Source organism: Lissotriton helveticus, chromosome 3_1 (genome assembly GCF_964261635.1).
Source record: "Lissotriton helveticus chromosome 3_1, aLisHel1.1, whole genome shotgun sequence".
Lineage (NCBI taxonomy): Eukaryota > Metazoa > Chordata > Amphibia > Caudata > Salamandridae > Lissotriton > Lissotriton helveticus.
The window spans coordinates 2,088,561,916-2,088,583,869 of NC_136061.1; the positions used below are offsets into that span (position 1 = coordinate 2,088,561,916).

The 21,954-nt window shown below is 48.3% G+C and overlaps 1 protein-coding gene across 2 annotated transcripts in view; it reads right to left on the reverse strand.

Annotated features, from left to right (window-relative positions):
* Positions 1-21,954, reverse strand: part of ARPIN (actin related protein 2/3 complex inhibitor) — a 229,552-nt gene that overhangs the window by 20,039 nt on the left and 187,559 nt on the right. For both annotated transcript variants that reach the window (XM_078683241.1, XM_078683240.1), the window contains exon 5: positions 15,095-15,258. In XM_078683241.1, the coding sequence (XP_078539367.1) occupies positions 15,095-15,258 (164 nt within the window). The remainder of the gene's footprint in view (positions 1-15,094; positions 15,259-21,954) is intronic.

Here is a 21,954-nt window from a genome sequence, read left to right on the forward strand (position 1 = left end):
CCTGAAGAAGGCCGTGACACTATTTTAGGTCCTTTGGCCGAAACATGTTGGTCTAGCATTTATACAGCTGCCTCCAATGACGGCACCTTTCTTACCAGCTATTCACTGTTTTTAATCCAGACTCTGGGTAGCTGAATAAAATTGCATTATAGCTAACCCTTTAGCCAGTTTTATCTATTCACATTATAGCACTGCACCTCTTTTTCCAACACACCAGACTCTCATGGGGTTTTAGTAGACCCGCCTATACTCAATAAAAACATCCCCGAGCTCCTCCCTCGCAGCGAGGGGGTTGTAGCCCACTTGAAGACTATGTTCTTCACGCAAGGAGGCACCCCTATGATGAGCATTACACCTCTGGTGTGTGAGAAGAACCATCCTGAAAAGGGAAACCTCCCCATCTAGAGTGGTAGAGTACACCTAATCAATTGCATTACCTCCCAATTCCGGACCCGTGGCCTTGTTCGTGATACAAGTAATTCGTGGGGAGTTGGCCCACGCAGATCCTTAAACCTCCTCTAGCACCCTAGTGTGATTACCTGCTTAGTTGGGCCCATCACCGCATAGTTGGAGATGGTTATTTTCCTCTAAGGCCATGTTTGAAACGGCCTGCCTGAACTGCCTACCATCTGAAGTTATAAATCTAGGATTGCCTCCTACTTACTACGGCCCAGTCTATTGTCTTTTGCTTGGATAATCTGACCTCTCATAGTTATTGGTCTACCCAACGGTACCAGAGGGTGCGTAGCTAGCAAGTGTAACTCTATTGCGTGGTGAGCAAGTGGGACTCAATTGCACACCAGCCCCCTATCTTTTAGCCCTGGTTCATCTGGCTCTCATAGGTGTTAGTCCACCTGAATGAACTTGAGGGTGAGTGGCTAGAAAATAGCATGCAATTGCCCATCCCAACCTAACCCCAGGACACTCTCCCTCTGCGTACACATCAAAGCCCTTGACACGTCCCCAACCTCTGCTCAGACTCTTGGCCTACCTGCGCCTCCTATGGTCGGCGCAGACCTTTCCTTATCTAAGCTTCCTTGGTGAGGAGACAAGGCGGTGCGTGTATGGAGCCGAAACCTCAGAAACATATCTCTCCCAACCTACAGCCCAGAATGATTTCCGAATCATATATCCCCCCCGAACCTTTAACAAAATGCTGCAAAAAACTTCAAACATAGATACTCAAAACCCAGCCTGAAACCCTGATGTCAGACCCCTTCTTCTCCATCAATAAGGGTGTTACTATAAATGATCTCATCTTCTACACTAAACGGCACGCTAAAAGGCGGAAGGCCATTTACTCTCTTCTCAAGATTTCCACTTCCCTTAAAACTCCTCATGGTCTCAGAGTTATAGTTGCACCCTCCTCAGCCTACAGAGCTGAAGCCACAATCTCACTTTACAAAAACAGAACCATCCTTATCCAAGGGTCTGAACGCAATCTAATGTTTGACAACTTTTTTCTCAACATCATGAAGTCAGTCGCCAACTTCAGTGCCGCCACCCTTGGAGGGGCGGCACCTCAATGGTTCCCAAGAACATGGAAATTCTATCTCCAACCTCTCCACCACCAACCGCTAACCATACATCTGTTCCGAAGGGCCCCCTCTAGCTACCTCTATTGAGGAATAACAATTCCACCACATTGCCTGTTGTGAATGAGCCGCGACAGCAAGAGTCCACATGCCTCCCCCCCCCTTCATGGTTAGCTGGTTCTAACTCCCCTAGCTCCACTTCTCAGAACGCTGCTCGGAATCTCCCCAGGATCCTTTCCCCCAGCCCATCCATCATTCGCGACCTGGTCTGACAGGCTGGCAAGTGTCGCCAGCTGTCCGTCCCCATCTCCCCTATGCTACAAATCCCTCCAAACACACAGTTCCATTTCCTAGAATCCTCTGCACCGGGGCCCAATCACTCGCCACCTGCCCTACTTTTCCCTTCCCCCACTAGCTATCCTCCAACGCAGGGTCCCCTGGACCTAGCCTCACATCCCCATTCACACACTTCATTGGAAGCCCAACTTAACGAGATTGCACTCGGACCACAACAACTTAAGGCAGATGTTCGTAGCCTATCACTGAGGATCTGTCAGTTAATTCCAGACTAAGCCGCTCCATTATGACCAATCTCCAGCTACGCTCGCTTCCAAACTGCGGTTGTATCTGGTTCCCTGCCCCTCCCTATCCTAGGTGAACTGCATCCCACACCACCCACACACCCCATAGGTGGGCCTCCGCTCCACACCCTAATGACCCCTCTCGCCCCTCTGGATGTAGAGCCTCCCTGTCTGACAGTGATATTCACTCTCTCCTACTTCTATATGATCTGGCACTTCCCTCTACCCCATCAAACCTGCATCTAATTGAATCAATCCCCACTGATCCCTTCAGAGAATCTAGGCCAAACACCAGAACGTTAAATGAGAACAACCTCACGATAGTCACCGCCACTCAACCTCCACCAACGGACACCCCCGTTAGTCTCAATTGTGTGCTCCTAAAGTGCAGAACGGCTGTTAAACATGTTGCAGATATTGCCGATCTCATTCTTGTCCTGGATCTTGACCTTGTAATGTTGACGGAAACCTAGGTAAAGGACGCAGCCGCTCCCATCCTGGACCTTTAAATGCCTCCCAACTTTGACATCATTAGGTTGACCAGAACTAGTGGTCAAGGGGGAGGCATCGCATGCTTATATCAGTAGTGATCTAACAGTGAAAGTCATTCATGCCGACATCCTGCCATCTTGTGAATACCTTTGCATTGATGTGACTGGGGGCATCAATCATTCATGCAAACTGCACACAATCTACCACCCCCCTTGTGACAACATTCCCTTCACAGAACAGATCATGGACATTATTTCGGCCAACGTGGATTTCCAGGGCACTCAGATCTTCCTGGGAAATTTCAACCTCCACTAGAATGATGTAAACGATGTGGTGGTTAATAGCCTTAAATCCTTCCTTCTTGACCGTAACCGTATCCAAATATGTGACAGCCCAACGCATATCAAAGGAGCCACTTTAGATCTCGTCATTGGTAAGCCCAACTCTTTCGTCTTGGAGTCGATCCTCCCATGTGATTGGGTAGACCACTATTGCAGCACCTTCCTCGACCTTGAATCGGTAAGAGCAAGCAGATCCCAACCTAAGACCCCAAAACAGTTCAAAAGATGTTTATGGAATATCGAATCTCAAGATCTGACGGCGCTCTGGGATAATATCTTGACCACCTCCCCCACCCCCCATGAACATGTTGGATGTCCATGAACTTACGGGCCTCTATAATCACGCAATGCTTAAAGTACTTGACTCTTAAAAGAGTGTCCTCTAAACTCTCAAACCATGGTTCAACAATAGTATTAATGCCGAAAAAAGACTTGCAGAAATGAAGTGGCTATCGTATCCCTCCCTTGAACATCTTTGTCACTTGAGATCCTTGCCAAGCATATACAATAAAAGCATCAGATGCTCGAAGGCCACCTTCTTCAGAACTCAACTAGATCAAGCAAAAAAGTCCCAAAAAACTGTTTGAACTCATCAAGTCCCAAGCTAACAATCATCCTAACCTCTCGGCCCGTTACAGTTAAAAAGTGCATGCATGGCTCACGAAGCCATACACTTTAAGACCCCACTGTACCTCACATAGAAACTGGAGCTCTCCTGTGGTTCTAGAGCCTCCAGAAGCGCCAGTACCCTTTTGCTTAAACCACAAAAATTCAAGTAAAAAATGACCTATAACCGAGCCTTCTCAGGGATGGCTCTGAGAATCTGGAAGTCCCTTCCCCCTGAAGTCAGGGTGAACCCTTCACTGTCTTCTTCAAAAAAGAAGTCTAAGGGTTCCTGATGAAGACATTTCTGCCTTAGCCTGGTCCCTTCATCTGATTTTGGGTCTATAGCAGTTGACTTTGGCCCAGCCATCTGGTTCACGAATATGTCGGACAATTCGAGACTGTGATTTTGAAGCTTTGTTGATTCTGTTGTGTTTGCTTTTCCCGCACAAGAATGTTGGACAATTTTAGACGTTGAATTTGTTGCCTTGTTTATTCTGTTTTGTTTGCTTATACCCTTTGTGATGCATAATCTGTAAAGCGCTCGGATACCCTTGGTGGTCATGTTGGCGCTATATAAAACGTTCAACATAAATTTTTCATTTGGCTTATTCCTAATTGGCACATTTAACTTGTCTTTTAGTCCCTAGCATATAGAGTAGAAAGTGCACCCAGGTTCTGAAAGTTAAATGCCACTTGCAGCCCACAAGGTAGAGTGCATGGTATTTAAATGTAGAACATGTAGAAAGTTAACGTGCTCATGTCTTTACAGTGACTAGCACCCAAAAGTTATTTTCACTTTAAGAAGGCTCTGGCTGGCCCATACAAACAATGGGAAGCAGGATTAAATATTACTTCTGCTATCTATGGATTGACATCAGCTAGAAATATAATAAAACCTCTCATCAATATTTATTACAAGCCCGATTTAACGATTAAGTGGATTTTTAATACACTTTAAGGAAGGTAACTTTTGGAAAGTTACCTTTTTCCTTCCTGCAGCTCCTGGAGGCTAATCTCCATTAGATCTTCAGCAGCAGCCCAATAGGTGATTAGCCCTAATGAGGAATGTAAATTGCTTGAAGACCAGAGACAATTGCTCGATTGAGGGGATATGGTTCCTTTTCCACTAGCAGGAAAACAATTGGACTGCATTCAGGAACTTGCTTTACTTCAAAGGGGCCTCCCCAGTCACAAGCAAATGTTATGTAACACCTTGAATGTCTCAAGAGTGTGTCCTCCTAGTCGGGACGTGGCTTAACAAAATGGCCGGCTAGACGAGTTTTCGTCCAGCTCCTGCCCTAGTGTTTCAAAATCCTGCAATATCCTGGCACTTTTCTACCTAAAACGGTGCTCCTGAGGCGAGGAGCCCCCCAGACCTCGAATGCTATTAATCCGAGTGAGACGCGCCGCTGGTGGCGGCGGGGGACCCGGCGGCCCGCTACGTACCTGTTTATGCCCACGATTGGCAAATGGTGGCCTCCGCGCGTTGAGGTGGTCACAAAGACAGGGAACTTCTGGAGCGACAGGGCGCGCCCGTGGAGGCAGTCGAGGAGGCGCGCGATCCCCAACGAGACAAACATAACAGCCGATGGTGATAAGGTGCGGCTGAGGGGAGTACCGACGCGAACCTTGGAGAGTGCCCCTACGCGAGGACGGGGAGGAGCGGTCTATGTACGTACTGGCGCCCCAGGGCGCCGACAGTGAGGCCGAAGACTGAGTCCACACGATCTGGGGAGTCTATTTCCTTCTCCCGTGCACCGTCGGGGGGGGGGGAAGGCTGTCTCTGTGAGGGCTCCTGGCCCGGGAGTGACCGGGTGGAAGAAGGAGACGAGACGGGTCGGGGAGGGCTCCGGGCCCCCCGGCTGGCCAAAGAGGTGAGAGGCCCTGTGCAGCGACAGACCCCCCCCTGCGGAAGGCAGTGAGGTGCAGAACGATCCTTGGAGGGACGGAGGGGGCGATTAACGGCGCTGAGGTGCGGCTGGCAGACGAGGCAATGTGGCCCCGGCGAGGGTGCTGTGCGTGTATCAGGGAGGTGAGGCCTACGGACATCCCGACGGCCCGGGGACGCCGCGAAGACCACAGACAGCGGAGGGCTGACTAGGACCGGGCTGCCTGGGTGCCGCTTCCCCCTCCGAACCCTGTTAGGCGACAGTGGCAATGGTTGGCGCTCCTGCTCCAGGGGAGACCGGGTGGTGACCGGCAGAGGCGTGGAGTGAACCGGAGGAGGGGAGTGGGCCCCTCCAACTGGCGGAGGTGGTGTGTTATCTTGACGTTGGGGCCAGACGGCGGCACGGTGACCTGCAGGCTGGACTGTGAACGCTGGAGCCAGCCCCCCCCGCCTGGCTCTTTGGTGGTGCGACGACTGGGGCATCCCTACGGTGGTGCCAGAGAGGACCGGTGATTATCTGGAGCGCGGCCGACCAGAGGCCTAAACTGCAGGTGCCCTGTGACTGGACCAGTCAGACTCTGTCAGGGTTGAACTGCAAATTATAGGGAGATAAATCCAGGTATGCAGGTCCCTCCTGGGAGGTGTCCGGTGAATCGCCCTCGGTAGCCTGCATTACTATGGGGAAGGACCGACCGACGAGGGGAGCTCAGACGAACAAGATCGTACAGTACACGGTCCCGGGCCCTACAGAGGCGGAGCGCCCTGGAAAGGATCGGTGGATGGAGGCCCACCCAGATACGGCGGCCCGAGACAAAGCTGATATTCTGGCGGCGATCCGTGACTCCAGGGTAGCTTTGGAAAACAAGATGGAAGGAATGGCCATGGACATCAACCACTTACGCCTCGACCTCAGGAAGGTAGCGGACAGGGTCACCACCACGGAGGGGGATCTGACGGTATTACAAACAGAGGTGCGGCTCACCAGGATCATACAGCCCGATTGGAGGATCGGGCTGAAGATGCAGAAGGGTGGTCCCGAAGGAACAATCTCCGCTTCTTAGGATTTGCTGAACGCACAGGGGGCCGGTGGCGGACCTATTTCTTGACGACTGGATTGGCAAGGTCTTCCCGAACCTGCAACTATCCAAAATGTTCGCAATAGAGAGGGCCCATAGAACTCTGGGGCAGCCACCAAAGCCGGGATCTCCACCTAGGGCCATTATAGCCCGGTTCTTCAATTTTAGAGACCGGGACGTGATCCTACAGCATATCCACAAGACTGGCCCACCCAGGTATGATAACCACGACAAACATTTTCCTGGACTACACTAGGAAAGTACAGGCCTTCCGGAATGACTTCCTGCAGGTTAAACGGCCGATGCCGAGTCACGACGTCAAGTACAGTCTGCTCTTCCCAGCCAGGCTCCGAGTGCAGCACGGCGACAGGACGCACTTCTTCGACCGCCCATCGGACGAGGAGGATTGGATGGACTCGCTGGGCCTGGCGGGCCTAGACCATACACAAGGCTGGCAGGAACAAAGACGGCGGAGCGCACGTCGACGGAGCGGAGCCAGCGACGCAGGGAGGGAGGTCGGCCCCCGGGAGGGCACACCGACGCAGAGAGCGGACGCATCACGGTGGGCCTGGATGGCACCCTCCGGGCAGAACTAGAGGCGATCCCAACCCAGAACCAATTCTCCCCACTGTGTTTGGTGCAGGAAACGCAGTCGGACTCAGGGGGTGCCGCCAGCCAGACTGCTGAACCTGCACAGGACTTTTGACTGGTAAACCAGGTGGTCCGAATGTAACGCAGGGGGTCTTGGACATTGTGAGTACCTTTATACGTTTACCTGGGGGGGGATCAATGCAGCCTGACGAGTTAGAGGTGGGGCTATTCCCCGGAGAAATAGAAGTATAATGGGGGGGGGGGGCGGTAAACCTGTTTATCACAGTGACTGTACTATTGTGTCACATTTCAACTTAAGAGGCCGATTGTAGAGTGCCGTGGTGGCCGGCTAGGCCTCGGCCAGGCAGGGCTGTACGGTATCAGTCAGTCGGCTGAAGATCCAACTAAGGGGTGAAGGGATTCTTTTGGACTATAAATATTCAATTGTGGTGCTTATCTTGTTAATTTACTAATTACAGACTGAAGGGGGAGTTTGAGGGGGGAGTGTCTTTGGGGCGGGTTCGGGGTCTCCTGACTAGGTTCGGATTGGGAGATGCGGTACTACCGCCTGTGGGTGGGTGATGTTGAGGTTCCTTGTTTTGGTTCTGGGTGGGATGCTGCCGGGTCAATCTAACTGTGTTGTGAAATATTCAAGGTGTTTACTTTTTTGAGGGTCACGTCGCACTATGGAGAGGGTTTTAATAGCACCAATGGGGCGCTGCGAATTAAAAAATTGCTAACTTATGATGGGCGATACACGTAAATACAAATTTATAACATGGAATGTCAGGGGGCTCAATAATATGATTAAGCGGATCAGAGTGGCCACCTATCTCCGGCGTTATGGGGTCAGTTTTGCATTACTCCAGGAAACACACCTTTGGGGGGACTGCCTTAAGTATGTCAGCGTAGATGGCGAGGACAATTTTTTGCCACATCTTACTCCGGATTTGCCAGGGGGCGCTAATTTGGGTAGCACCAGGGGTCCCCTTTAAGGCCATACACACAAAACTGGATCAGGAGGGCAGGTTTGTAATAGTGGTGGGTACGCTGGATGGGTGTAGTGTATGCTTGGTGAATATTTATGCCCCAAATACTGAGGATGGGGAGTTCCTAGGCCAAGTGATGGGACAGTTGGATATAGACCCAGACACAGAGCTCCTAGTGGCAGGGGAATTTAACTGTGCATTTGATGGGAATTTTGATAGATGCCCCCCAAAGATAGATGCCAAACCAAAAATGAGACGCGATGACCCACATCCTCCAAAGACCTGATCGATATATGGAGGTACGGTAACCCTGCTCATCGGGTGTACTCGTGTTACACGCCTGCTGCCAACACTCACAGTAGATTGGATTATTTTTTTCTTCAGGGCATGGTAACGGACCGGATAGAAGAGATCCACTACTTGGCGCGCTACCTATCCGACCACTCCCCGCTCTTGCTAACATATTTGGTGGGTGGACCTCGGCCCAAGATCCCGCTCTGGAGACTCAACATGGAGGCGTTCGGGGATCCCACTTACAAAGGAGGCTATTTTGCAAGGGCTCCAGACATATCTAGAAGTGAACTGGGGGTCAGCTAGCACGCGGGCGACTGAATGGGATGCGATGAAAGTGGTCATTCGGGGGACTTATCTGTCCACTGAGGTGGGGGTAAGACGGGTACTGGAACGGGAACTCCGTCAGCACGAGGACCGTTTGGCGGAGATGGAAAGAGACTTCCCCACAGACAAAGAGCAGCGACCTGAATGAACGGCCAGGTGACAACAGCTGGGGGACACCAGGACCTCCCTGGGCAAAGTTAATAGGACAGCCAGCAGGCGCAGATGGTACGCGGAGGGCGACAAAGCGGGGAGGCTGTTGGCGCGTTTAATTAGGGCAGAAACCCAACCCCACCCAATTCTGGCACTGCAGAATGAATTGGGTCAAATGGTGTATACCCAGCAGGCAATTAACGAGGTGTTCCAATCCCATCTATACAAAATATATTCGGAGTTGCGGCCTTTCACAGACACCGAGGACACAGAGAGGTACCTCGGGGGGATACAACTGCCCGGTAATGAAGGGGAAAGCCAGGAAGATCTGGGAGGGCCACTCCAAGAGGAGGAATTGCGTGCCGCAATAGCCCACCTGCAAGCAGCAAAATCCCCGGGGATGGACGGATTAAAGGCCGAACTCTATAAGGAGTTCAGGGGGGTTTTGGTCCCGAAACTCCTTGAAACTGCAATGGAGGCCTATGACCTGGGCTTGCTCCCGGACTCCATGCGGGCGGCAACGATAGTGATCCCTAAGCCAGGTAAGGATCCCCTCCTTCCCGGATCCCATAGGCCTATATCCATGTTGAACGTGGACTTGAAAATTATCAGCCAGGTGCTGGCCTCTAGACTCCTTCCCTATCTTTGGTCCATGATGACCAATCAGGGTTTATTCCCGGCCGGAACACCTTGCGGAACATCCGCCGCCTGGCCCCCGGTATGCAAACCTTGGAGGGACGGGCCAAGCAAAGCACACTTGTCTTTTTGTATATCGAACAAGCGTTCGACTCGATCCGCTGGGCCTACCTCTGGAAGGTACTACTAAAACTAGGACTGGGGGAAGGATTTGTAAAATGGGTTCAACTACTGTACACCAGGCCTGTGGCCAGAGTGCGTACGGGTCGATGTGTCTTGGATGAGATACCCATATTGGGAGGAACATGGCAGGGGTGCCCTCTCTCCCCCTGCTCTTTGCCCTGGCGATGGAGCCGTTGGCATGCCATCTCCGCATGGTGCTTAAGGGCCGGGGCATTGAGGTAGGAGCGGTGGAGCATGTGGTGTCCTTATATGCGGACGACGCCTTGATTTATCTAAGCCAGCCAACACAGTCACTGCCGATCTTGATGGCCGAGTTATCGCAGTTTACAGCTGCTTCGGGCCTCGCAGTAAAAAAGACAAAATCCCAGCTCTATGCGATTGGAAAGCAGTCTGCGTGGGAGAGGGTCCCACGTCCGGCAATGGGGCTTCCATGGGTAGACGACACACTCCGCTATCTTGGGATCTGGATTAGTCGAGATTCCGCTGCATTCTTCCAACATAAAATGGGGAGGATAATCCGGGGCTTGAAGGGAAGTATCGCCTTCTGGAACACCCTTAGGCTCTCCTTGATGGGGAAGATTGCTCTCATCAAAATGGTGGTCCTCCCACGCTGTCTGTACACTATGCAGTGGTCCTTCTATGAGCTATCGCACCGGGTTTTTCGGGAACTGGATTCCCTCCTAGTCCTCCTATTATGGAACGGGAAGAGTTGCAGGGTGAGTCTGGAAGTCCTGAAGCGTAGGTGGGGCACAGGAGGATTGAAGTCCCCGATCTGGAGCTGTATTACTTTGCAGCACAACTGCAACATACCATTGCATGGTTGGATACAGACCCCTCATAGGAGCGGTCCTTGCTGGCAGGGACTTATGGGAGTGAGCAACTGGGAGCGCTGCTGTGGCGGGTGGAGGGGTGGCGAAATCACATCCCCCCACTGATACGACTGGCAGCCGCAGTCTGGGATAGAGTGGTGAGGCGACACATCGGTAGCAAGCCGTTCGCCCCTGACTTAGATCTGTGGCTGATGCCACCCTTTGCCCGGATTGCACGGGTCATGTCCACAGATAAATGGATGGAGGGAGGCTGCCTTATGCTGGCCGATTTATATCCCGCCGATAAATGTATCTCTTATCAGGAGGCGGTAATCACCTTCGAGCTTGGACAAGGGCAATTCCTTCAATACGCCGGATTAGTGGCGACTGCGCGGCAGCTGTGGCCCACATTTCCGGAGGCCCCGGCACACACCCACACTTTAGTCACTATGTTGGCAATGGCGGGGGGCGGAAGTTCGTGACTCATCTCTATAGGGCTCTGAGGGAGGATAAACGGCTCCGGCCCTTGGCGATCGAGGATAAATGGGAGCAGGCGTGTCCGCAGGAGATCACTCCCGTGAATGGGAAAAGTTACACGAAAGTGTGCGGAAGGTGTCCCTGAGCAACCGCTTTAAACAAATTCAATATAATATTATACATATGACCTACCTTTCCCCTAAACGTCTTCAGGTTATTGACATTACCAGGGATTCCCATTGCCCACGATGCCGCAGTCCCCTGGCAGACTTCGTGCATATGGTGTGGACGTGCCCCACCCTTCAATTATACTGGGTGTCGGTTCTGGAGGTTTTGACGAGGGTGTCGGGATGGGTAATAGATTTAGACCTACGCCCCTGCCTCCTGGGCTAGATTCCCCGAGACCCTAAACGAAAGGTGAGCAGACGGTTCCTAATGCTAGGCCTGGTTACAGCTCGACGTCGTATTGCAATTCACTGGTTGTCCCCACAGAGCCCGATGCTGCTGAAGTGGAGGGCACATCTGAAGGAATGGGCACTGGCAGAAGAAGAACACATGAGGCATACGAGAAGTGATGGGAAGCTACCGGAGGTCCTACAGGCTTGGGGGGTAATGTTTGGTGAGACTTGGTGAGACTTGGTGAGACAGGATGCCCCACTGACACAAAACAGTTCGGACTTGGTCACCTCGGGGCAAGAGGAGGCTCAGACCCAGGATGGTGTGACACATGATGACCCATCATAGAGAGCGGATAACCTAGACCCTATTACTTTTATTCTTTTCTGGACCCGGAAGCAAGGGAAGGTGGGAGGTGGAGGGAGTTTGGGGGAAGGGATAGGGGTTGGGGGGAGTTCCTATACAGTTCAGTAAGGTTTTCAAGCACAATGCACCTCCATAAGGGGCAACCAAGGGCCCCCATCATCCTCGCTACTGTACTGTAACCGGCTGATTGTTGGAAATGATATGAGGATTTATATGTATAGGGCTAACAAGATGTATGATTTGACCTTACTTGATTTAATGTGCTGGAGATGTAATTGAAAAATATGACAAAGTAAAAAAAAAAAAAGAAAAGAGTATGTCCTCCTAGTCATGCAGGCACTAAACTCAGCCGTGGGAAGGCTGCTCACAGAACTGGTTTGTAGTGACAACAGAGAAGGAGACAGCTCATCATCCTGGCCATACTTTTGGGTGGGCAGAGAAGTTCCCCTTAAGGGGAGAAGGGTTTCCCCCTCTTAAATTTTGGAAGTGGGGGGCACCGTGAGATTGTGTGCAGTAGGACAAACAGAAACTGCTGCAATAGTGGGTAGGGTAACCCCTGGGAACGTTGACCCCATCTGGTTAGGGAGGGGGCATAAATGTGGCATCTCAAAGCAACCTCTTGTGAACACTGTCTGGACTTGCGAAATTACAGAATACCTGGCCTTGCTATCTGTAACCTAAGAGGAGCCCTGAAGGGCTGTATCTGCACCCTCTTGTTCTCCCTCTCCCTCCAAAGTGCTGTTCCCGAGGTCCTGGGACCCTTGACTGTGTCTAACTATACTTCTCCTACCATGACTAAAAACTTGGGACATTTTAGACTCCCAGACCTCCGAAGGACTGGGACAAACCACCCTCGCCTATCTGACCAAGGAGCCAGAAATCAGATTTCTCCTGCCCAGAGCTCTTCCGCAGTAGCAAATCAGATTCAGGGAACATTCAGCAAATGATATCTGGCCTTGTTGATACTCAACATCGGATAGAGCCGCAGCCTTGCCTTGCTTAAGGATTCAGTGATCCGAAAAATAGACAGTAAAAATCTTGACCATGCAAAAGCGCCAGAAGTATCTGATCAGTGAGAGGGCATCTATAGGTACGAAATTTTAATTTCTCCCAGTTAGAGCTTTTCCAGCTAAAACCAATAGCTTCCGCAGCAACTCATTCAATGCCTATTCAACTTTGTGAAAACTTCTTCAGCTACAGCCTGCTGAAGGAATTTGACATACGGAAAAAAAAGACTACGTTCTGAAGCAAAATCTCTGCCCAGGCCAAACCTGGTTGATGTATCCAATCAGGGCACCATTGCAGTGAGCTTCAAATAATGCCTAGGTCACTATCTGCATTGAGAACCATTAGCACTTTATGCTTTTTGGTGCTATTTTTACTAAAACTTTTACAAATTCATATCTCCAGTTCCACTTATTGGATTTTTGTCGTTTGGTGTCACTCTACTTATTAAATTTTACTCCATTTTTCCAATTCGATTTAGGATTTTCATTGTTTGGTGTTTTGGACTTTTTGTACTGTTTTGGTACTGCATATACACTTTACACATTGCTCTGAGTCAAGCCTGTCCGCTCAGTGCCATATCTAACAGTGGATTGAGTTCCAGTTAATTTAGTGACTTTGAGGGATCACCATGACAAGAAATGTGATTATTCATTGAGGTCGACAGTTGCCCTCCCCAAATATTATTCTAATTCCTTACAGATTACACACTACAGTCAATTGATAAGATCATTGCTGAGTCAATTCCATAACATCCATCTCTCTTTAATGGAGCAGAGATCTAACTTAGATGAGGGCAGAGGAGAATAAAGCCTCATAAGGGTGCTCAATGACAAAGTCCTTAAGTCACTTTTTTCTGCTTACCAGTACCCTACAACATCAATGTCGCCCTTAGTCACACTACAGGCAGTACGTTATGACTTCTGACACTGTCTGTGAGTACCTATGACCTCCACAATTAAACAAATGTTTTGGTTCATCAATCAATCGCGTCGTTTGTAAAGCGCACTACATACTCCTGAGGGTCTCAAGGCGCTGGTGGGGGTGGGGGGGGGGTGTGATACTACAGCTCAAAGAGCCAGGTCTTGAGGAGTCTTCTGAAGGTCAGCAGGTCTTAGGTGGCCGTAGGTGGTTGGGGAGGGTGTTCCAGGTCTTGGTGTTCATAACCGAAATCCATCACAACATTGACAAAATGTATTGTCCATCTAACTACAAAAAGAAGCTACCATGAATGAGTGTCTGATGTCTTTAGAGACTACATAGGAGCCCTTACATCTCGTCCTGATGAATGCCATGGACTCGCCTGGCCACTTGGCAGAAACATTGATAGGGATGGGGTACTAAACCTCCAGGTCCCCATACCCTAGTTTTTAATATTAAGCAAACACCTTACTAATACATTACATTTTGAGTTTGATTTAATTTTTTTAATCACTCACTTCTCCCATGGGCCCCTCCTCTTAACATTTAGAAGTGCCTCCCTGTCTCCAGGTGAAGACGCGCTCGCTATCAAACACGCTTTTTAGAGAGCGAGGACTGCAGATGATTAAGCAGGATACCTGGTGGTGTGTGAGGACAGTCCTTCAAATTTTTTTATATGCCCAGCACCACACAAGAGAAGGTGAAGTGCACCTTCTTCCACCTTAGAATCGGACACTCATTCAGGGTAGCTTCTTTGTGTGTGTACTTGTCTTACTTGGAGGCCAGCTCACCCTGAATACCCTGTAGCCTCTTGTTCCCTTTCCTAGCAATTACTATGGTTTACTGTATGTATACATCTATTAACTACAACAGTGCTGGCAAGTAAAATCAAAAGGATCACAGTTTCTATACTTTATAAAATGCAAATCTATATTCGTATGTTGATCTCTTTGTTATATCAGAGCTCTGGATTACAGTCTTCAGCTCTAGCTAACGGTGTTGGTCTTAGGTACAGTCATATCACTAAAAATGAAACGTAGTTAAGTTTAATATGGCCTTTTCAAAGTTACTAACGCAAATGATATTAAAATGGAAACACTATGGGTGTACAAATTAGGCCAGCATCGCTTAAAGCGCCAGGCCTGTCAGGTAGAGCTGGGGTTTGTGATGCTGCAATGCACTCTTATGGATGCATTATTTTATTATGACTTCTATACAACAAAAGAAACAATATCTGAAAGTAGAAACCTCACTTGTGAAGAACTATATGAATACAATTTATATTCTTCATTTTCATATAAAAATCATGTACTTAATTTTAGACCTGTGACTCGTAACTGTGGTGTACTAAATGTGCTTTGTTCTTAATGGTTTCATTCAAACTGTTATTTTGAGGGGGAAAAAACATTTTTTGAAAGTCTGAAACATTCTTACCCATTCATCATCCTCTGCCCCATCTCCTTGCCCTCGAGGCTGCTCAACAACACTTGCCTGACCTTTTGTAGCCATGATATTGTCAGTCCAGGAAGCACCTGTCTGTTGGTCACCAGCAAAATTACACTTGGTCACTGTCCCAGAATTGAGTATGGAGAAAGAGGCTTGAAAGAAAACAAAACAAAACAGATAGTTTGACCTCCAAGAATGATTAAATACACTTTCAAAGTATTGCTCATAATGATGACATATGAATCATAAAAACACCAGCATCTCCTCCCCTCCCCTACACACACAGTCCTCCCTCTCTCTTTCTCGATGTTCTTGAGATTTAGGTTAGCGGATATGCCACTAGTAAATGCAGCTGTAATACTGTTGGCTATTAGAAGTATGGTCTCTGCCTTATTCTCAACTTTTTGCTGCGGACCACAGACTGCTGCTTTACAACCAAATGCTCTCAGATTCATATTATCTGGGTTCCACCCATCTTTTCCCAAAAACATCCCCATTTGCTGGATTAAAAAAGAAAGGACAATGCTGCTTACCCAATATGCATCTGTTCTTGGCATATTGAGCTGGAGAATCATATGCTTTAGCATAGATCGCCATCTAGTCTTGGGTCCGGATGTTTGCACTTTGTTTTTCTTCGAAGAGGTCTTTCCAGTGACAAGGTAGGTGGCTCCTCCTTTTAGGTGATAGTGCGCATGTGCATTTACTCCATCCCCACATTGTTTTGCTGTAAATGGGGATGATGGAGTTAGTAAGAGTAGTAAAAGAGATGTCCATGTATAACATATCTAAGTAAGATAGTACTGCAACAGGTAAAGATACCCGTGGAAGCGGGTGGGCGCATACGATTCTACAGCTCTATATGCCAAGAACAGATGCATACTGGGTAAGTAGCATTTTCCGTTCGAGGCATATGAGCTGTAGATCATATGCTTTAGCATAGACTGTACAGCAGTTATCTCCCAAAGCGGTGGCTAACCTGTAGCTGTTGCAGTGGTCTGAAATAGTGTTCTTAAAACTGCCTGGCCCACAATAGCTTGTTGTCTTGCGATCTTGCGATCACATCTATACAATAGTGTTTTGTGAAATTGTGTGGTGTGGACCATGTTGCAGCTTTGCAGGTGTCATCTAAGGGTATATTCCCCAAGAATGGCATAGAAGCCCCTAGTTTGCCTGTAGAGTGTGCTCAAGGGGGAACTGTTAATGTGCACTTGGCTTTGATGTAACATATTTGAATACACTTACTATCCACCATGCAAAACCCATTTTTGATATGGGATTGCCTTTATGTGGTGGCGCAAAAGAAACAAAAACTTGCTTGGGTTTTGTCCTTTCTATGTAATATAGCAAAGCTATTTTGACATCTTGTGTGTGAAGAGCACGATTTGCCACGGAGTCCGGTTGAGGGAAGAATACAGGCAACTCAACAGACTGGTTGATGTAAAAGGCAGAGACAACTTTAGGTAAAAATTTTGGATTAGTCCTATGAACCACTTTGTTTTGGTGTATTTGCAAAAATGGTTCTTGTATAGTTAGTGCCTGGAGCTCACTCACTCTTCTTTGAGAGGTGATGGTGATAAGGAAGGTTACCTTCCATGTGAGAAATTGTAGTTCACATGTGTGCAATGGCTCAAAGGGTGGACCCATGAGTCTTGTAAAATATTATGTTTGAATTCCACACTGGAGAGGATGGAAGTCTAGGAGGAATGATTCTTTTTAAGTCCTTCCATGAAAGCTTTAATAGCAAGCACTCTGAACAGAGGCAAATGCTGTCGGTTTTGTAGGTATGCAGCTATTGTGGCAATATGTAAGCGTATAGATGTGTACGCTAAATTAGAAGGCTGTAGGTGTAGCAAATAACAAATGATGTTCTGTATAGAAGCATCTAGTGGATTGATTTGTTATTACAACAAATAACAAATCTCTTCCACTTTGCCGCATAGCATGCTCTTGTGGTAGGGCGTCTAACCTCTTTGATGACATTCATACAGTCTGGCGGAAGGTTGAGGTAGCCAAACTCTAGGTCTTCAGGTGCCAGATCGCAAGGTTGAGGTGACTGGGATCTGGATGCCTTATCTCTCCATGAGTCTGAGAGACTTGTGGGAAAGGTACAGTTTTTGGTGAGGAACTACTGATAGTTCCAACAAGGTTGCGAACCAGTGTTGACGGGCCCACATGGGAGTAACTAGGATTAGTGTCAGGGAGTGCCGTTTGAGTTTCCTAACCACTAATGGAATTAATGAGAGAAGTGGAAAAGCTCAAGCAAATTTTCCTGACCAGTTCATCCATAGCGCATTGCCTTTGGACAACAGGTGTGGGTACCTGGACGCGAAGCTTGGGCAGTTTGCGTTGAGGTGTGTGGCGGTGTGTGAGAACAGATCTATTCTCGGGTAACCCCACATTTTAAGTATGGACGAAGAACTTTTGAATGTAGTTCCCATTCGTGGATCTGCTGTCTCTGACAACTGTGCAGATCTGCAATCTGGTTGTTTACTCCTCGGAGGTGTTCTGCAAGGAGATATATCTTTTGATGTATGGCCCATTCATTTCCAGATGCTTTGAGCTAGTTGTGAAAGCTGTAGAGTGTGTCACCCCCCTGTTTTTGTACGTAGTACATTGCTGTCATGTTGTCCGTGCGAACTAAAACAGCTTTGCCTACTAGATGCAGTTGAAAGGCTTTCAATGCTAGAACAATTGCTAGTAGTTCTAGGTGGTTTATGTGGAGTTGTTTTTGTGGAGCGATCCACATGCCCTGAATGGTATGATTTTGAAGATGCGCTCCCCAACCAATGAGCTATGCATCAGCTGTTAGCACCATCTGTGGAACCGGGCCGACGAATGGCCGCCCCTTGGAAAGATTTTGTATGTTCCACCACTACAGAGAGCGATGTGTGCGGCCGTCCAGCAACACTAGATCTGTCAGCTGACCTTGAGCCTGGTTCCACTGACGTGCCAAGCATTCCTTTAGGGTACGCATTTGGAGTTTTGCATAAGGAACGATTAGTTCCAAGAAGCCATCATTCTGATCAATTGCATACACACTAGAGTTGTTAACGAGTGTTGAGGCTGAAATTGGGATAGTAGATTTTGCATGTTGCATATCCTGACTGGATTGGGGTATGCTAGAGCTTTGCAAGTATCCATTGTGGCTTTCAGATATGCATGTATGCGGTATGGCTGGAGGCAAGACTTGGTGAGCTGCGACTACTGCCAGGCACTTGGTGAAGACTCTGGGTGCTCTAGTTACCCCAAATGGGAGAACTTTGAATTGATATTGTTGTCCGTCCACCACGAACCGGAGATATTTTCTGTGAGCTGGGTGTATGGGGATATGGAAGTAAGCGTCCTTCAAGTCCAGAATGGATAGAAAGTCGTCTTGCTGAAGCAGTGGGAGCACCTGCTGAAGTGTGACCATGTGGAAATGGTCTGACTGGAAATAGAGGTTTAGCTGTCTGAGGTCTAATATAGGCCTCAGGGAGCTGTCCTTATTGGGAATTAGGAAATACAGAGAGTATACGCAGGTCCCTTGATTAAGTAATGGGACTGGTTCTATGGCCTGTTTTTCCAGGATAGAGAGAACCTCTTGTTTTAAGAGAGTGAGATGTTCTGGTGACACTGCATTTGACCGTGGAAGAATATTTGGGGGAGTGGTGGTAAGCTCCAGGCAGTAACCATACTGGATAATTTGTAGTACCCACTTGTCTGAGGTGATTGAGTTCCAGACAGGTAGGAATTGCGAGAGACATCCCCCGACAGGAGTGGAATTATCGGGGGTAGTGAAGGAAGTCACTGTTTGTTGACAGGGGCAGTACGCATGGAGTTACCTCGGTTTCTTCCCTTATTATTGTTTTTTTCTGTAACCTCCTCGAAAATAGTCGCTGGAAGAGGTAGATTGGTTGTTCCCATTGTAAGAGGAGGAGGGATTCTCGGAGGACACTGTCTTTGAGCCACCCCTGTAAAAGGAGTGTCAAAAGGAATCTCTGTTAGTAGGCAACTGTAAAGCCCCCATAGACTTTGCGACCTCAGTGTCTATTTTCATCTTTTCGAGCAAGTTATCGACAGCTGGTCTGAAAAGATGTTCCTTATCAAAGGGCTGATTAAGTATGGAAGATTGTGCCTCTTGTTTAAATCCTGAAATCCTAAGCCAAGCGTGTCTACGCAGTAGTACGCTAGTATTTACTGCACGAGCTGCTGTGTCTACTACATTCAGTGCACATTTAATGGAAGTATTAGTGAGGAGTTTGCCTTCCTGGATTAGATCATTAGCCTTTGCTTTGTACTGATCAGGTAAATGTTGCATTAGTTGTTCTAACTCATCATAATGAGCCCTATCATTGTGTGCTAGCAGAGCCTGAGCATTTGCGATACGCCAATAATTTGCAGCCTGTGTAGCCACTCTCTTACCAGAGGCCATCAATGAGTTTTGACTCCTTGTCAGGAGTGTGAGCCTCACCTGTGATTTGAGAGTTCGCTCTCTTGCGAGCGTTAGAGACTACAAGAGAGTCCAAAGGTGACTGACCTTTGATGTAAGCAGGATCGGTGGGAACAGGTTTATATTTCTGGTCTACTCTGGGTGTGAGTATTCAGGTCATAACTGGGTCTTGCCATACCCAATCTGTGTTTTAACATGCCTTTTAATATAGGCAAAGTATGAGTAGTTCTTTGTGAATATGTGAGTGTTTCAAAGAGGAAGTCCTCTTCCACAGGCTCTTCATGGAGCTCCGCCCGTGTTATTGGGCAGCTCTGTTAATGAGCTGAACGGATCCAATGTTATCATCAGGTAGAGAGGGTTTAGAGGGATACAAGTCAGGATCGTTATCTGTATCCGGTTCCTTGTCATAATTTTCCCAAGGGTCAGTGTCTTGTGGTATAATGTGATCCAGTGGCATTATCCTGCTCCTCGTATGTATCTCCATCACTATCATCATCATGTGTAGTGGGTGAAATTGGAGGCAGTGGTGAATTTGATGGTGAAATAATCAAATTAGGAATAGGAGGAGGAGAGGGAGGTAGAATGTAAGGGGGAGAAGGGTTAGTACCCATATCCTTTATCTTAAGAGGTATAGGAGGGTCTTCTGAGAGCTCAATCTTCCGTTTCTTGGGAAGAGTGGCATGAATATGGCCTGATTGAGGGTTATTGACAAGTCTTTTTTGTTTAGGGTCCAAAGGTGGTTCATCGGACCGAGGCTGTTTGGCTGGAGTGTCCTTTTCTTGATGCGCTGATTTCGGCACTGTAGGTTTCGGCTCCGACCCTTTTGGTATTGATGACTTTGGTTGCTAGTCTTTTCTGCTTGGTAGGCTTCGGCTCTGAGCCTTTTGGTGTTAAAAATATTGTCTCCGACTGTTTCGGTGCTTGAATGTTCAGCTCCGAACCTTTAGGCGTGGACGCTTTCAGCTCCCAACCTGTAGATGTGGAGGATTTTGGCTCCAACCCTTTAGGTATGGGGGCTTTAGGTTCTAAAGTTTTCGATGCCGAAGGTGTAGACTTTGGTGCAGGTGTATGTTTCGACTTGTGTTTCAGTGCCAAAGGTGGTGGTTCAACACCAGAATGGGGCCGGCTCGAGCCCAAGCCAGAAGGCTTCTCTTTATGTTTCTTAGCCGGGCTCGAGGGCGTGGCGTAAACTTTCTGATGGTGCCGACCGGAGCCTGACGGAGAAGGAGGTACCGGAGCCTTTTTTTTATGTTTACTGGGCATAGAGGAATTATTACTCACGGTACACTGACCTGGAGTAATGTGCTGTTCTTATTCCATGTCGGAGTCTGCTTCAGACACAGAAACCTGTTCTTCTTCCTCGGCTACTTCAGCTGGTTGTTGGACACAATAATACTCGCTGAAGATGTCCGATATGGAGCCGCTGTGATGTTGCATCTTGTGGCGTCGAGCCAGACGATTACGAATTGTCTTTTTCGATCAGAATGATTGACACTCGTCTCAGTCCTCTTCGTTGTGTTCCGGGAATAAGCAGAGGTCGAGGACTTCATGCAAATCGGTGCGTGGAAACTTAGCGCGACAACTATGACATAGTTTAAATGGAGTCTGTTCCATCGTCTGCTAGCGTGGTCGGCACGGGTAGGCCCGACGGCCTGCCTAGAGTTTCCCGAGCGAATGATTTCTCAGTCAAAACGATGCGCGTCGAATTGGGAACCACGATCAATGACAATACCATCGAGGGTAGAAGATTGAGCATCGAAAGAGTTCGAAAACGATACTGAACCAGAGCGCAGCAATACACATCCAAATTTGATGGTGGAAAAAAACAATATGGGGATGGAGTCGATGCCCATGTGCACTATTTCAGAAAGGAGGAGTCACCTACCTCGTGACTGGAAAAACAAAGTGCAAACATTCGGACCCAACACTAGATTGTGATCTATGCTATAGCATATGATCAACAGCTCATATGCCTCAAACAGGACCAGTTTAGTACACCTCCTTCATGCCCCTTAGCTTCTCACTGACTACAGGAATCTACATCCTTATATAAGGCAGCTTGCCTAGTTGCTCATTCCTTTTTGTTTCCTCATAGGCTAAACTGAGTGCAAGCCCCCTCTCCTATCTTTCAGCCAATTATGTCATTGGGTCCCCGTACCTGCCCCCGCCAGACCGCCATGGATGAATGAATATTCGCTGCTGCCACTGCTGTTAGTTACTGCATTGTTATTTGAGGGGATTATTTATTGAAATTGGGTAGTGTTTGCTTAATATTCTGTTATACAACTGTATTCTAACTATTTTGCACATGCCCTGTGCTGTAATTTTTTGCTCGATTGGGGTACTAGAGGTTGCCAGAGACAGTACGCCATGGCCTATGACAATGGTTCACTGAAATGTATGCTTAGGATTTATTGTT